At 40.0% G+C, this 17,195-nt stretch overlaps 1 protein-coding gene across 1 annotated transcript in view; it reads right to left on the reverse strand.

Annotated features, from left to right (window-relative positions):
• Positions 1 to 16,514, reverse strand: part of PTPN13 (protein tyrosine phosphatase non-receptor type 13) — a 122,355-nt gene extending 105,841 nt beyond the window's left edge. Inside the window, exon 1 of the mRNA XM_063310718.1 lies at positions 16,400 to 16,514. Coding sequence (XP_063166788.1) covers positions 16,400 to 16,514 — 115 coding nt within the window. The remainder of the gene's footprint in view (positions 1 to 16,399) is intronic.
• Positions 16,515 to 17,195: the final 681 nt, after the last annotated feature.

Raw genomic sequence — 17,195 nt, forward strand, 5'->3', positions numbered from 1 at the left:
CCATATCATGTTGTAATGTATCCCCTTTCCCAGGCAACTGAAGATACATTGTGATGTTCTCTTAGAAAGTCTTGATCTTTCTGCATTTGCACACAAAGGCTTCCATGTGATCTCAAACCTCCATAGCCTGGCTCACAAGATCATTTTAATCCCAAATAATAATGCATGAAGCTCTTATGAAATATGCTCTTCAAGAATACCCACCAAGCAACATAACTGTTTAATTTCTGCCAGGAAGTAAAAACTTTACAAAGGCCTCTGAGATCAGGCAATTTAATTTTTGGTAGCTGTTGATTTCTCTGATTGTTCTGTTCTTTTTATGGTCTCTTATGTGGTTTTAAGCATCTGAGTTGATTAATCATTGTGTTCAATGTACTGCAAAAATCCACAACTACAGAGAAGCAACTGACATATATTGTAGCCTGCTTCATACTAACCATTCCCCTGTATATGAGAAAAAGGGAATACCACTTTTAAGACAAAGCTCGCTATTGAACTTTTATATATTTTCAAAAACATTTATAAAAATAACATTTGTTCCATCTCAGTTGCAGGTCAGTTAATACTTTTAAATCAATCTAAATGAGAGTGCTGATGCAAGTCAATTTGCTGTCTGATGGTGATGGACTGGAAAAGGAAAAAGAAGTATTACACAACAGGATACTGATTTAATGGTAAAACCACATAACTTCACTGAGGTACACACAAACATTCAAATTGCTGTTATACCACTTGTTAGCAAAATAATTTTTTTTCTGTTCTGGGCAAGTAGCCCATACATTTATGTTGAATAGGATGCCAAACTGTAGGTAAGGAGGGAAAAAGCAAACAAATAAGACCAGTGTTTTTAAAATGTTCCTTTCACAGGAAGGGACTTGCTACATGTTTTGTATTTCTTACACCATATGGAAGTACAGCTTAAAGTTAGGATAAACTCCAAAAGGAATCAAATAGCCTCAAATCCCAATTTATTTTTAGGCAAACTCAGGCCTGCCTACGTATATATTTGGCTAGATTATGCCCCAGGTTGTCTTTTCAGGACATTTCTTATCAACAGAAGGAAGACTGCACATCCATAGAAAAGTAATAAGCAAGGTCCAGCCAATTACAACCTACTCCTGAAATCAAGTCAGTAGTACTGGGGCTACACATGAGAATCTTCTAGTGCCCTCAGATGTCCTACCCAACCTGATTTATAAATTTTGTTTCTACTTTTATTTCTATTTAAAACATATGACAGCATGCAGCAAAACAAATCACAGTCCTGTATACCATCTTTATTTGCAAGAATGCCTCAGCACTCATATCGCCCTCACTGGCATTCTTTGAACACAAAAGTGGTGAGTGAGTGCTTTGTTCAGAAGGATGCCTGTCTGCACAGGAAAAATACAAAGGTAAGCTAGAGATGATAAGGAGTATTATGGGATCAGGTTAGATAAAAAGGGAGGGGGGAAAGGGAGGGAATATCATCGCCAGTTTGACATCTGGTAAGTGTGTGTTTTGTAACTGTGCCCCCTACCACCCCTACCCCCTCACCCCCAATTTTTCAAGAGTACCAGCAACATACTTCAAAATTTCATATGGGCCCACTAGGTAAAGGTAAAGGTTTCCCTTGACATTAAGTCCAGTTGTGTCCAACTCTAGGGGGCGGTGTGCTCATCTCCGTTTCAAAGCAGAAGAGACAGCGTTTGTCCATAGACACTTCCGTGGTCATGTGGCCGGCATGACTACATGGAATGCTGTCACCTGCCTGCCAAAGCGGTACCTATTAATCTACTCACATTTGCATGTTTTCAAACTGCTAGGTTGGCAGGAGCTGGGACTAGCAACAGGAGCTCACCCCGTCACGCGGATTCGAACTGCCGACCTTCCGATCGGCAAGCTCAGCAGCTCAGCGGTTTAACCCGCAGCACACCGTGTCCCCTATGGGCCCACTACATACTTTCAAAATGTTACCAGCTCATGTTCAAAAGTCTATACCTGCTTGGGTAAATTATTGTCAACACACACACACACACCTCCCTTTGTTCTATCACATAAGCAATGGTGGCAAGGTTATAGAACTCTAGACCTTTGGAATGATATTTTGTAAAATGGGCATCCAGTAAATCCACAAAGTATGTTAACATTATTCTATTTTCCACTATAAAGAGCCAGTTTGGTGTAGTGGTTAAGGCGGCAGGCTAGAAACCGGGAGACCGTGGGTTCTAGTCCTGCCATAGACACAAAGCCAGCTGGGTGACCTTGGGCCAGTCACTCTCTCACAGTCCTAGGAAGGAGGCAATGGCAAACCACTTCTGAAAAACCTTGCCAAGAAAACTGCAGGGACTTGTCCAAGCCATCTCTGAGAATCGGACACGACTGAACAGATTAAAAAAAAAATCCACTATAAACAATTCTTTAATTGGATGAAGGTTTACCAAAACCTATTCAGCAAGTGTGGAGATCGTTGTGAAGCAACAAAGGGAGGCCACAAAGGAAACTAAATTCTTTGCTATAATGAGCTTGAGATCTCTTCTGCCCCTCTCTAAGCATATGTCAAAACTCTGTTGAAAATGGCAGTGTAGTACTTTGACCGGAGCTTGGCCACCCATCGAGGAGAAAAAAGTATACAAAGCCATTGTCTGCAAAACATACTGGAAGGCAGCATTTTAAAGGTTAAACAAGAGCTGCAAATAGACTTGGATTTGATTTTTTAAAAATACACCTGGCAGAAACAACTAAGACAACAAAACCTTTTGGGGATTCAGAGATCCAGCAGTTGCATTGCGAGGTTTCTTGTATTTGCCAAACTAAAATCAGCCAAACAAACGCAAGTGAGTGCCAAGTTTCTTGAGAAACAAGTACAAAGAATCTTAATAGGAAAAATGTGAAAGGCAAGGCGGGGGAAGCAGCACGAAAGCCAGCTCTTTCATATTCACTCCTACAGTCTGAGACGGAGACTGCATGAAATCAAGGAATAACCAGCGAAGTGACCGTTGCATACTTCTTGTATGTAGAAGGTTACCATATAGGATAACAAACCTGGGTAGAGCCTTCTCTGGAAATTATCAGTTTCCATATGATAGGGGGAAGCACTTAAACACATATCTCTTACTCACTTGCATGAAGGGGCCTTACCAACTAGTTTTTCAAACGCTCAAGAGTCTTTACAAGCTACATAAAAGGAGTCTTGGGGAACATGTGCATCCCACAAGCTTCCTTGCCTTAGCGTGTGTGTGTGTGTGTGCGTGGGTGGGTGGGTGTATGAGAGAGAGAGAGCGTGCACACACACAAGTGTTCTTATCCAAGTTCCGTTAACTAAGTATCTAAAAAGCATCTTCTACAATCAGCAGATCATGTTCCAACTACAAGCTCCCATCAGCAAATCCATTCTGGGCTAATATATTAATAAGCAATCTCCACAAAGGAATGATTTGCAAGTTGCCATAACTATAGTTTATGTTCCTGGCCCAGCATGTGTGTTTTCCTGCCAGATTCTCGTCTCCTCCTCCATTTCCTGGCTTCTTGTCCTGAGCTGAGTTTTTCCCCCGACTGTTTCTTGTAAGAACCACCCACAGTTCTTTTCCCTATTTAGGCCACAGACAAGACTGTACTTTTTAACCCAGCTAAGCCTAACTAAGCATGGGATGTTTCTTTTGTAATATGTCTCAAGGACCATCTGTTTTCTTTTTGTACCTTGCCTCACCACACCCTCAGAAGTGTCTGGGGTCAAACAAACCACTTTGCCATTTGGATCCTCCCAATCAGAAAACACTCACAGCATCCACAAAGGGAGCCCCCGCTTGGCTTCTCGAGAGGTCTCATCTGGAAGTGGAACAGGTCTCGACCCCTTTTCTCTCCCCCCACCTCTAATGCTCAAGCCATTCCAAAAAAGGAGAGTTTTAATCTTCTTTCCAGGACCATTGGAATTTTTTTGGTATGGCACCTGGTCAGTTCTGTAACGTTTTCAGCAGCTTGCTGACCAACATCCAGAACTATGCTGCCTGGTCAAAAGAACACAGAAAGTGGAGTAAGCCCTGGCAGAAATCAGAACTAAGTAGTGTGGCTTCCTTTGTTTTTCTGAAATAATACTTTCTTACGGAAGCAATGCATCCTTGCTATTCTGGCAAAAGGAAAACTGTACAAAGGAGAGATACTGGGGAAGACAATTCTGCAACTGTTTTCATTGCATGGGTAATGGAAAAGAGGAGGAGGAGGAACAACCTTAAAACATTCAAAAGGTGCTATAGATATGTAATAATTCATTTTGCTGTTCTGTTAGTCAATACTGAACCAGTATGGCATCACAGTTCTTCAATGCGCTACTTAGATGGGAAGTTTTAGTTCAAATACTCATTCAGCCATAAAACATTGCAAAAACAACAGGGGTTTCTGGCATCTTAAACACTAAACCATTGTACCATTTCCACCTGTGCAGTTTAATGTCTACTGCAGCAAATGATTTGATAGCACAATTAAAAATAATGAAAAAGGTTCTGGCATTTAAAAAATAAACACATTGACTATGGCTTAAGTACATACAGCATTCACCCTGGATGTTTGGGTGCCAAGAGTTCACACCAATTTGATGGCATATAATCAAAGCACATATAGAATTCATCACATCAATAGAGCACAATCCTCAGTTGTTGACTCTATAAACACAGGTTGGGGGGTGGGGAGATATAAAAAGGTTGCAGTTGCATTAGATAGCTAATTGGGTAACAGGTTTGACATTTAGGTGGAAATAAATGTGATTTTCCACAGTCTAGATAGTTATTGCATTTTAAATCCTGCAACTGCAAAAGTCACCTTGGCTGACTAAAAACTACAATTGTAGGAAAAGAAGAATGGATTTTTATATTTATTAGATAAAGCTGTATGTGCAGCCATTTCAACATAGTAAAGGTAAAGGTAAAGGTTTCCCTTGACGTAAAGTCCAGTCGAATCCGACTCTAGGGGGCGGTGCTCATCTCCGTTTCTAAGCCTTGGAGCCGGCGTTGTCATAGACACTTCCGGGTCATGTGGCCAGCATGACGACTCGGAACGCCGTTACCTGCCTCAACCCATGATTTAGTATGAAAGTACAGCTATCATATAATATCAAATAATGCTTAGGATCATCCAAGGTAGATTAGAGCCCTACAGTGAAAAAGAGATGCCAGATGTTTAAACTGGCTTTAGAAATTCTTGAGGAACACAAGACATGATTGCTAATGCATGCTGGATAATTGAGAAAGCCAAGAAGTACCAAAGAGAAGTCACTATGTGCTTCATTGATTATAGAAAGGCCTTTGATTGTGTTGACCACATCAACTGTGAAAAATGCTCAGAAAAATGGGAATCCCAAAAAACTTCACTGTCCTCATGAGAAACTTATATGTAGGTCAGGAAGCCATAGTACAGGCAGAACATGGTGAAACAGACTGGCTCCAGGTTGGCAAAGGAGTGAGACAAGGGTGTCTACTCTCCCCTTATTTATTTAATCTATTGTCATGTTCGCCGTTTCAATGTGTTTGATACATCGTAACGTTTCGCATGTCATTAGCTGGATGCGTGTTTCATCTTTGCCGGGAGGATGGTTCCTGTTGGGAGTGGTTTATCTCTTGGCTGTGAACTTGGAATGTATTTGGGTTATCTCCTGTGTTCAAGGTTACTTTCCCAGGCTAGGAGATCTGACGGTTGCCAGCACCTGGGACGGGCGGCTCTGCTGGTAGGGAGGCGGGGTTACGGTTGCAACGAGGGTTTTAAGTTTGTATTTGGCGCACTTTCTGTCATTCTCAGCTTTCTCTGTATTTGTCCTAAGTTCCCTAATAAATCAGATTTCATTTAGCCACCTCTTGTGAGTCTGAGTATTTGGGCTGGGCAACCATTACATCTATATACTAAATATATATTAAAGGAAGCTGAACTGGAAGAAGATGAGTGTGGTTTTAAAACTGGAGAAAGAAACAACTATAACCTGCTCTATGCTGAAGACGCTACTCTGATAGGCAAAAATGCAAAGGATCTGCAAGCTAGTAATAAAAGTCAAGGAGCACAGTGAAAAAATGGCACTAATATAAAATATGAACTAATGACAACAGGTAAAACAACCAGCCCTAGAATTGACAATGAAGATATCAAATGGTGGGTAGCTTCTGTCTTTTAGGATCAACCATCAACAGTAAAGGAACAAGCAGTCAAGAAATACGCTGCAGACTAGCACTTGGTAGAGCAGCCATGAAGGCCTTGGAAAAGATATCCAAATGCCGTGATGTGTCTATACCCACAAAGATCAGTATCATGCAAATCAGGGTATTCCCTGTGATACTCTATGAAAGCAAAAACTGGACTTTGAAGAAGCAAGATAGGAAGAGTATTGACACCTTTGAACTTTGGACACATTATGTGAAGACCCAGCTCTCTGGAAAAGACTCTAATGCTGGGAAAGATGGAAGGAAAGAGATCAAAAGGATGAACAGCAGCAAGGTGGATAGACTCAGTTACAGTAGCAATGAGTGCTAAAGGACCAGGTTAGGGACAGATCATCATGGAGAAAATCTATCTAAGTGGTTGCTAAAAGTCAACAACAACTTGATGGCATGCAATCATCACAGCTATCATAATTCATAAATGAAAGCAAGAAACAAAAATTTAACTCATGTTTTCATCATATATTTTCATGATGAAGACTTCATCTTATGCTTATATATTTATTCATCTGAAATACTAACAGAACACAGATTGCCAATTTAATGACATGACTATGGTTTACAGAAATAAAACTTTGTTTTGGCTTTTTTGACTGAAAAGTTTTCAATAAGTTCAGTATAATTTAATTATTTCCCAATGTATTTTTAATTGAGATAATTGTTAATCCAATTTACTGAATTTACTGAAATCATGCCAGGATTGTTATATTTCCAGGAATGCTCTTTATTCTTCTAGAGCCTTGAAAGCCTGTCAGACTTTCTTTCTGTCCCATGTTATGCCAAATAAAATCAAGTCAGGGATATCTTCCCCATGCCCCCGGGCAATTCACCATCTGCTCACTGCTAAAGGCAACTGTGTACCTTTATATACATTTAAAAGTACTAGATTGTTCACAGAATTGAGGTTGGACTCATCTGAGAGAGGTCAACTCTGAAAAAATCCAAAGCTAGGTCATTTGAGCTGAAAAACCAAACTTGATAAAAGACGGACCAAGTTATCTTTATTAGTCTTTTACATTCCACAGCTGGGACTTGGTTGCAAGTTCTTGTTCTACTAGATGAGCACTGGATAGTACAGTCTAGTACTTTTAAATGTATATAAAGGTACACAGAATCTTATTTTTCATTAGAGGAACAAGACCCTAGCACTTTCCATCGAATTGCCAAAACATTAACTACAATGATTATACACTGATTGGATGTCACTTGACATGTCACAAAATATATACTTATGCAGAGTTGACTAGGAGTGGCATATGCAAAATAACTTGACTGTATTATTGTCACCAGCAATTGCATGCTTCACTAATGAATGGAGGAAGCTTTTCAATTCCTAAACATTTGTTGATGGTTACTAATGGACAACATGAGATTATCTTTATCTCATTTTTCTACATAATATTATAAACACATTATTATATTCACACTACTAAACCAGATGTCTCCTGTATTTCCAACACTAGCCATTCCTGAACACTGCGCTACTTGTCATGTTCTTATAAACATATTATTATGCCTTTTTTCTAACCTTGTACAGGATTTCTGCTGATCTCCTTTCCAAGGGACCGATCAGATCCACACTTGCTTCGCTCCAAGTAGCAAGCAGCTTCCAGATGATCCACTAAATTCACTACGCTTTACAGGGCTTTCCTTACTCCAGAGTACATTCCCATGAGATTAGTAAGGCTTACCCTCAAATAAAGGGTTATAGCAGCATTCACCAATCTGATGCCACTGTATATCACACTCCATTAATTCCAGTCAGGATGATGTCTGACCATGCTGCCTGAGAATAGCGGGAGGCTGAAATGCAACACACATCAAGCACCAGATTGGGTTAGAGGATTACAGTCTTAACTGTAATCCAAGTTTACTTGGATTTTCTTTTTTAATATGAATGGATGACGGTGACCCAAGCTATATACCCAGCGGATCTTGCAATGCACCATACAAGCTTTAGAGACTGAAGCCATTTTATAAATTAACCAGCTTCAAAATGTTTTACTTACCCAGCTTAGACATTATTAAAATTTCAGTGAAAAAGAAAGGCCCCTCTTCTACGTGTACAGAAACTCATTACATGCAAAAGTACTTTCACTGGAAAGACCTGTTGCTTTTGACCTCAGATGGTACAAGAATGCAAGATTCAGCATGCAACTCCATGCAGTATAAGAATAAAAGATGAAGCCTACACCCTTTGAATGACAAGTGCTAAAGCAGGTACTTAGCAGGTGGAATATGAGGATTGGCCTGGGAGAGGCATTTCAGATGAACACAGTCTTTGTGAACCTTTGTTGCAGATATGCTAAAATAGTGACATAACTACACTGAAAGTACGGGAAACAGCTGCCGCAGGTTTACAAGCACAGAAGGCTCCACAGAGGGGCCACTGCTGCCCATGCCTTGTATACCTTCAACACATTTAATCCTGCACAGTAAGGCTACCATACCTGGGCAGCAAAAATCCAGAAAACCACTATTATTTATTTATTTGTCATATTTCTCTACCGCCCCGCTCATATGCAATGACTCTGGGCAGCTTACAGATGATAAAACGACAAATTGCTAAAACTCTACAATATAATATAAGTATAAACACAGATAAATATAGATGCAAATATAAAAATGTAAAATATAAAATTCAAGATGGCAATAAGATCTTATCCTTGGCACCATGATGGTGCCAGCCACCCCCATGAATGGCTGTCCCCCCTCCCATCCCAAGCAAGGTGGCATAGCCATGTCTTAACCCCCTTCCAGAAGGCCAGGGGATTGGAGGCCTGTCTTACCTCCAGGGGTAACTTTTTCCAAAGGGCGGGTGCCATGGCAGAGAAGGCATGAATATATAGAAGACTATATATGTGTGTGTGTATGTATCTGTGTGCATATATTCCCTCTTTCTCTCTGCTCCCAGGTTTAAATTCTAGGCCTTTTCCTCTTACCTTTTCAAGTAAAAAGAAACTTGGCCATTCTCTTTCTGGCCTTGACATTGGAAGACATTGGTTCAACATTTACAAAAATAGCCTGAGAACTGCTGGTTCCTGCCACACCACTTCAGCCTGTCAGAGTTTCTTTCTGTCCCATGTTATGCCAAATAAAATCAAGTCAGGGATATTTTGAGTTCTATTCTCCTACTTCCACTTACTGACAACTGAGTTGCCTTTCCTCTCCCTTAACATTTCACTGCTCTCTTCCCCCTTCCCAAGACCGGATCTACATTCTTTCACAACATCACATGGACATAAAGAGGGGCGGGGTTTCAACTGCCCAGTTGAGCCCACCATTTTGAAGTTGCCGACTGCCCCTGTAGACACTCTTATAATAATCCTCAGGATTATATAATAATAATCAGGATTATGAGTTAATGATGTGTGTCCACAGGTTGGCTAAGGCAGATTGTCCAACCTCCAGATATGTTGAAGAATTACAACTGTCAGGATGTTCATCCAAGTTGAGGCTTTCTAGCTATTTCGAGCCTTTATGAGAGTTGGAATTCTTCATCATAATTGGAAAACACCAGGCTGGAAAAGGCTGTTTAAGATCTCAGGCAGTCATTCCAAACAGCTACATAAAAATCTCATTTTATAGATGGAAGAATGGAAGCTGAATGACCAAGATACCTGAAGAGAGTCATGGCTGAGAAGCAACCAGGATAAAAAAAAATCAATGCCCAAGACACCTTTTCATTTAAAAAGAATTATAAGCCTACTTTTATTATTTCTAAAATGCACAACAGAATCTGCCTCACTCAATCATGCATTAAAAACTGTTTTCCTGTTGACAGCAAAAGACTCAAGATATCTAGCTTCATCTCAGTGAAAAAGGGACAAATCAATTCAATCTGATGTAAAACATCAATATTGGGCACGAAGCAATGTATATAACTGTGAACATTGGATATGTCAAAATCTCAGTGTTGTGAGGTGTTGCCTGGGAACCACAGCAAGAGCCAGAACTGGCTTTATTCTTATCTCTTGGATCTTTGAAGATGATAATAAGCAATTGCTTTACTAGCTCAAGGGCAGTCTCATAAACTTCTGAAGGAGCAGATCCATCCTCTTATTTGCTACAAATAATGATGCTTGCTACAAATCTTAGAATGTAAATATCCAAATAAGGATGAGAGGAACCTCTCTGGGAACCATTTTAAAGTTACCTATGTTTTAAGTAAAGGATTTGTAGGAAAGGGCTCAAAATATAAACAAAGAACTTGATAATTCTCCACCTTTCTAAGAACTGGGAAGCTAGAGTCAACACTACATTCAGACAGGAGTTTTGGACAGGATTTTATGGGCTTCTATCTTACTTGAATTATTTGAGATACTAAGACAAATAATACCATTCATCTAAAAATGGGTGGAATGATTTTCATCTTTAATCAATTTTTTTTTAAAATCAGTTATTCATCAGAATCAGTCTGGATCCTTTCTATATTCAGAGTCAGTTTGGTGTAGTGGTGAAGGAACCAGGCTAGAAACTGGGAGACCGTGAGTTCTAGCCCCGCCTTATGCACAGCTGGGTGACCTTGGGCCAGCCACTTTCTCTCAGCCCTAGGAAGGAGGAAATGGCAAACCACTTCCAAGAAACCTTGCCAAGAAAACTGCATGGACTTGTCCAGGCAGTCTCTGGGAATCAGACACAATTGAATGGATTATATATATATATGTATATATGTATATATGTGTATGTATATGTACGTATATGTCTACGGACAAACGCTGGCTCTTCGGCTTTGAAACGGAGATGAGCACCGCCCCCTAGAGTTGGACACGACTGGACTTAATGTCAAGGGAAACCTTTACCTTTACCTATATGTACTTCAGATTTCTTTCTGTTATCAGAAAAGTCCTTGGCATCATTTTGAAAGAAAAAGCTTCAGGGAGAGTTTCATGCATTCATATTAATTATGCAAATTCTTCCATTGTCAATGTTCAGAGACTCTATCTTGGTATCTGCTCTGTTAATATACATTCTTTCTTTTCACATCTAGAGTTGAATGCATGAACTCTAGTTGATAAGTTGTCTCCTTTCATGATCGGTCTCTCACCATCAACAAATGTGGTATCTATTAGAAGTTCAGATCTATCACGTTTTCTTCCCAAAAGGATAAAGTGACTGAAACTTGTCACCTGCCTGTGTGACACACCAGCTTTTTCAAGGAACGCAAACATCATTTTCTCCTGGGAATTAGAAGGAGTTCCATGGCTTTTCCATTTCTGATTTCTTGTGGAACTACAAGGTATATTTCATACAATTTATTCCTGTTTTATGTTTTGTTTCAGAGAAATTCAGAGTATGTAGTTCACAGCAATGGCAATGGATGACAAGTTGTATTTTGATTTCTGCATGTTCTTTCCAGCCCATCTTAACTTCTCTTCCATTCCTTGTCCTTCCCAGCCATCAAAGTTATAGGTATAAGCATGGACATAGTTCTGCCGAACTGCTGGTATTAAATACTCATTTATTGCATGGACAAGCACCTATATACATTTATTTTACATTAGAATCCTGGGAATATGAAATATCACTGTGTTCTGATTATAATATCACAAGCATGATGGGTGGCATCCAGTTAGCATGAGCTAAATTCTATTCATTCCACAGAATGTTTAGCTTCTTTTCTGACTCCTGCAGGCCTTCCATGAAAATTTGCTCTGAAGAATTGACAGATCCTCCAGAGCAGATTTTGAGGACATAGGGACTGAGACATGAACAGGACAAATCCCTGTTGTTTGTTCAAATAAACAGGTGCCCTAGCCCATACAACTTTTCATAGGATTCCCAGAAACAACAGAATCCAATTCAAATGTTTGAAAAATATTCATCATGCAAATAGTCATGAGCCACTACGTCTTATATAACATTGCATCTGTGATACCAGTTAAAATAAATCTACGTTTACAGTTGCAGTTGTCTGCACTGCAGTGAACTCTACACACAAATTCCATGAGTGCCTGAATCTGGATAGTGCAGAATTCAGAATCATATGGAAGCTCATATAAGTATAGATACAGGTGTATAAGCTTCTGCTGTGCCAACACTTGTACTATGCAGGTAAACCCCTGCTTTTGAACTGACATCTCAGGCACAACTTACAGAGGAGAATTTTACTGCTTTTCATAACACCTGAATTTCATTCAAGTTACTGCTAGCTATGTAGAGCAAAACAATAACCTGATGGCATATAATCAATCATTTCTTCCTAGAAGTAAGAATGTGGTGTTGGAGGAAAATTCTGAGAGTGCCTTGGACTGCAAGAAGATCAAACCCGTCCATACTCCAGGAAATACAGCCAGACTGCTCACTTGAGGGAATGATATTAAAGGCAAAACTGAAATACTTTGGCCACATCATGAGAACACAGGACACCCTGGAGAAGATGCTGATGCTAGGGAGAGTGGAGGGCAAAAGGAAGAGGGGCCGACCAAGGGCAAGGTGGATGGATGATATTCTAGAGGTGATGGACTCGACCTTGGGGGAGATGGGGGTGGCGACAACCGACAGGAAGCTCTGGCATGGGCTGATCCATGAAGTCACGAAGTCGGAAGTGATTGAACGAATAAACAACAATAAACTGGATGGAAGGGATATAAATAATTTAAAGATACAGCGCAGTGTTTTGAAATACTGTTATACATTTCAGTAATGAAAAATGTGTTCACAGGTATGTGAAACACTCGCAAACATACTGAGACAAACACAGATGTTTATGAGAAAGAACTGGAGAGGAATAAAGAATGTCATGTTTAGGATTTTGCATTTCAGATTCTGATTTTTCTGCTTGAAACATATTAGCTGAATTCAGATAAATGTATGGAAGAAAAAGAGTTAAAACTTACTGATGCCCAAAGACTCTGAATTTACTTGTGTACACTACATCTTAAATCTTGGCAAATGTACTCACAGTCATTCATGACAATCTAATACTGCTTTGCACATTGTAAATTCTGGACATATGAAGAAAAGCAACAAATCTTGAGCCAAGTCAAATTGAAATTGTGTGAAGTTCCCTTAGAGAAAGATAGCTTTAATGTGTACTTGACTATTAATTTATTTAGTCGATTTATACAGCCACCCTCAACTCAGGATGGCATACAGTTAAAACAGAAATAACACTATTAAAATAAAACCTATTAAAAATATATTAAGGCATAAAACAATTATGTCAGAGGCAATTCAGCAATCAAAAGAAACAATCCAAAGAAATTCACAAAACCACCTGAACCAATGCCTAGGGAAAAAACAGGCCTTCAGGGTCTTATGAAAGGTGAGCAGAGTCAGGGCCATCTGGATCTCAGGGGGCAATGTTAATCCATAGGGCTGCTGCAGCGACAGGGAAGGCACATCACTTGGATTCCACCAGATGACACTGTGAGAGGACCTGGACCATGCCAACCCTGCTGGGTCTTATCAGATGGAGACATTTCAGGGGAAATGTCAGGTAACAGTGCTCAAACAAGCAGGATCTATAACAAAACACTTGTTTATCTTGACCTCCTAACAGAGACTCATAGAAAATAGCTGAATACCTGAAAACACTATGTCAATCTGCAGTGAACAAAAAAGTGGCAAGCAAGAACTAAAACAAAAACTGCACTTTTAAGGTTCAAATGTAGTCACTGGCCCTTTCGTCCACCTTGGATCAAAGTCACTATGTATGGGGAAGAGGAATTTAACTTCTTCCTCCAATATTCTCTTTCCCTATATGCAATAGTACCTCTGATTCCCCCTGAGTACAATTCTTAATTCCAGGCATGCAGCCGATTTTTTGGGCTAAAAATAAGAAGCTGAAAGATCTACGTTCTGCATGAGTAGCAGTACTTTACATATAACCTCTAGTTGGTGGGGCGCAGGCAACAACATATTGGATTGCAAGGTAGTCATCAGATAAGAGATCCTAGCTGTTGGCACTTCTTCAAAGAAGCTGCAGCTTTTCTTGGGTTTGTGCTGTACCCATGTGATCCCAGGAAAATGCACATTTGAGTTGAGGAGGTGCTAACAGCATTCCCACACCTTCTTAAAGCATCTTGTTGCTCCCTGTCAGTATCTCCTGAACCGAAATGTGAATTTTGGGGGGATCATATGTTCTTTAATGAGACACAGACAGGCGCAGCATGAACATCAGTAATAATAACAACAACTTTACAGGATTGTTGTAAAGTGAACTGCAAAAAGCATAAATGGAATGTTAGATAAATACTAATTATGATTATTATTTCCATTACTGTAGTGATGACTGATGTGTAAATGTATGTGCTGTATAATACTATTACTCCACCTCCCTTCCCTGCAACCTACAGAAATATATAAATATAATCTTTCTAAAGCAGGTACAGCAGTCAGCACAATGCCAACCTTTAATAGAGAAATTAGCATAAAATTAATGAAAATGAAAAAGAAAACATTCAAACAGAAATTAATTTTGTGTGTTTGTTCAGTTAACAAAATACAATTATGTTTATATGCATAAGGAGTAGATTCTTCAACGTTTCATCTCTGCATTCAGAAAGAAGACGGTGAGGTTTTGGGGTTGGGGTTTTGGGGAGGGGGAAAGGACAGAAAGAACAAGAGAATCTGACCTCTGAGACTCATTTTTGCTTTAAGAAGTTTGGAGTAGGAGGTGTGGCTGTCTCAGGCTTTGCTCCTGGAAGCAGTGCCAAAACATGTCATCACAAAGCCAGATTTCCAAAGGTTTTGGATGGGAACTCACAACCTGGCTCTTTTTTAATGCACTTCTTTATAATGCTGGAAACTGAAGCTACTCATTCGTCCCTCGATGCTCTCCATGTTCTGTAATGTACTCAGGTCTACAGCCAGTGGTAGCTAAATGAACCTGCCTCCTCAAGGATAATCCAAACATCTTCCTTAAACATCACCTATTTCATTAAAACAAAAAGCAAGCCCTGTTCTTCACATGCAGGTAGTGTGCATGTGGTGGGAATCAATGAAGGTGGAGCCAAAACAAGGTCCTCTAAACTGACCACATGTGGTGGGAATCAATGAAGGTGGAGCCAAAGCAAGGTCCTCTAAACTGACCACATGTGGTGGGAATCAATGAAGGTGGAGCCAAAGCAAGGTCCTCTAAACTGACCACATGTGGTGGGAATCAATGAAGGTGGAGCCAAAGCAAGGTCCTCTAAACTGACCACATGTGGTGGGAATCAATGAAGGTGGAGCCAAAGCAAGGTCCTCTAAACTGACCACATGTGGTGGGAATCAATGAAGGTGGAGCCAAAGCAAGGTCCTCTAAACTGACCACATGTGGTGGGAATCAATGAAGGTGGAGCCAAAGCAAGGTCCTCTAAACTGACCACATGTGGTGGGAATCAATGAAGGTGGAGCCAAAGCAAGGTCCTCTAAACTGACCACATGTGGTGGGAATCAATGAAGGTGGAGCCAAAGCAAGGTCCTGGAGAATTGGAAAGAATGCTATCAACCTGGTCAGAGGAATCCCAAGCTTTGGAACTGTACAAAAAAGAGGGGTTCCCACCTCCTTCAAAAATTAGCCCCATGAGAACAGAACATGGCCAATAGTGATAAAATACCAAGTACAGTTGGGGAGGAAAAAAGCTATGTGCGTACAATGATGTAACCTGAACAACAGCATGGCTGGAAAGCTTCCCAGACATATTCTGGAAATAAAAGTCCACTTTCCCCCTTGTGCTACCATAAGAGCAGTAATTATTTCAGGGGTCGGGTAGCACAAAATGCCATCCAGCATTCTGTGATGTGATTTCCCCTGAAATCTCAGGACAAAGGGGGAAATCTCTAAAGATTTTAGGGTTTGTGCCTGAGGTTTTGTGAGATCTCATGAGAGATTACATGTACTATTTGGCAATCTCATGAGTTTTCAGAATTTTAAAATTCTTTTTAAAAATAATAATATTGTGGTCCCACAGATGTTGACAAGGGATACCTAAAATATATTGATATGTGGAGGTGTCAGTTTGCCCTTGGTAGAGAATTCTTTAGGAATGAGAACACTGTTTTCCATTCCCAGATTTCTGGTTAATACACACAGAGTTACTGAGATGATGGATGTGTTTGGCATATTTCTTTTCCATTTAACAAGGAATTTAAATTTTGTAGATAAAAGAAAGCAAGCTGAATCCCTTTCCATGTGTTGGATGACTTATTTAAATTTTCAATTCTTTTTATTAATTTTCCATCCCATGTGATCCTACCCCAACACACCCGACTTGGTGCTAAAATCCAGGCCTTACCTTTTCGGAGTAACTCTTGAAGACTTTCAGCACTTTGATTCAATACAGCCCATATTTCTTCTTCCTGTAGTGGTCCTCCCCGAACTTGAAGGGCTTCAGCTAATGACACGTGCATCTTATCTGAGCAAGACAAGACAACACTTGTTCAAGAATGCATCGGTACTCTTTCCATTCAGCATTTGTACTAAATTTAGGACAAATTTTATTCTAAGGCAACAATTATTTTGATGGACACAGCTGTGACTCAAACTTGCCTTACTTCCACATTAAATTTACAACAAACCATTAAATATACAGTATATTAGGACTTTTTTCCCCACCAAAGCTCTGCCATAAATTCAGCAACTATAAGAATAATTTCATGATTACCACAAATCAGGATTGGCAGCCTAGAGGAAGATCTTCATTTAGGAAACATCAAAAGCTGCCTCTGGCCAGTCGGACCACTGGTTTACTAGCTGAGCACCATTTACACCAACTTTCCTCAAAATTGTGTCTGTTACATATGTTGGGACTTGAATTCTCAACTAGTGTGGCCCAGCAGGTTGCAGATGGCAGGCCCCCTTGGGACTGGCAGGGACTCTTCAGATTTCAGATAAAACTTTTTTAGTCATTCCTGGAGACAGAAGGGATTGAATCTGAACCCTTTGGCATTTAAGATATATGCTTTTAAATACCATAAATCCCTATTGCACAGATAAGCAATGCATGCCCAGATGCTGATAAACTACAATTCCCCAAATCCCCTACTAATGCTGCAAGTTACACTTCAGCAATCTGTTCTAATAATGATAAT

This window comes from Candoia aspera, chromosome 8, assembly GCF_035149785.1.
Source record: "Candoia aspera isolate rCanAsp1 chromosome 8, rCanAsp1.hap2, whole genome shotgun sequence".
Classification (NCBI taxonomy): Eukaryota; Metazoa; Chordata; class Lepidosauria; order Squamata; family Boidae; genus Candoia; species Candoia aspera.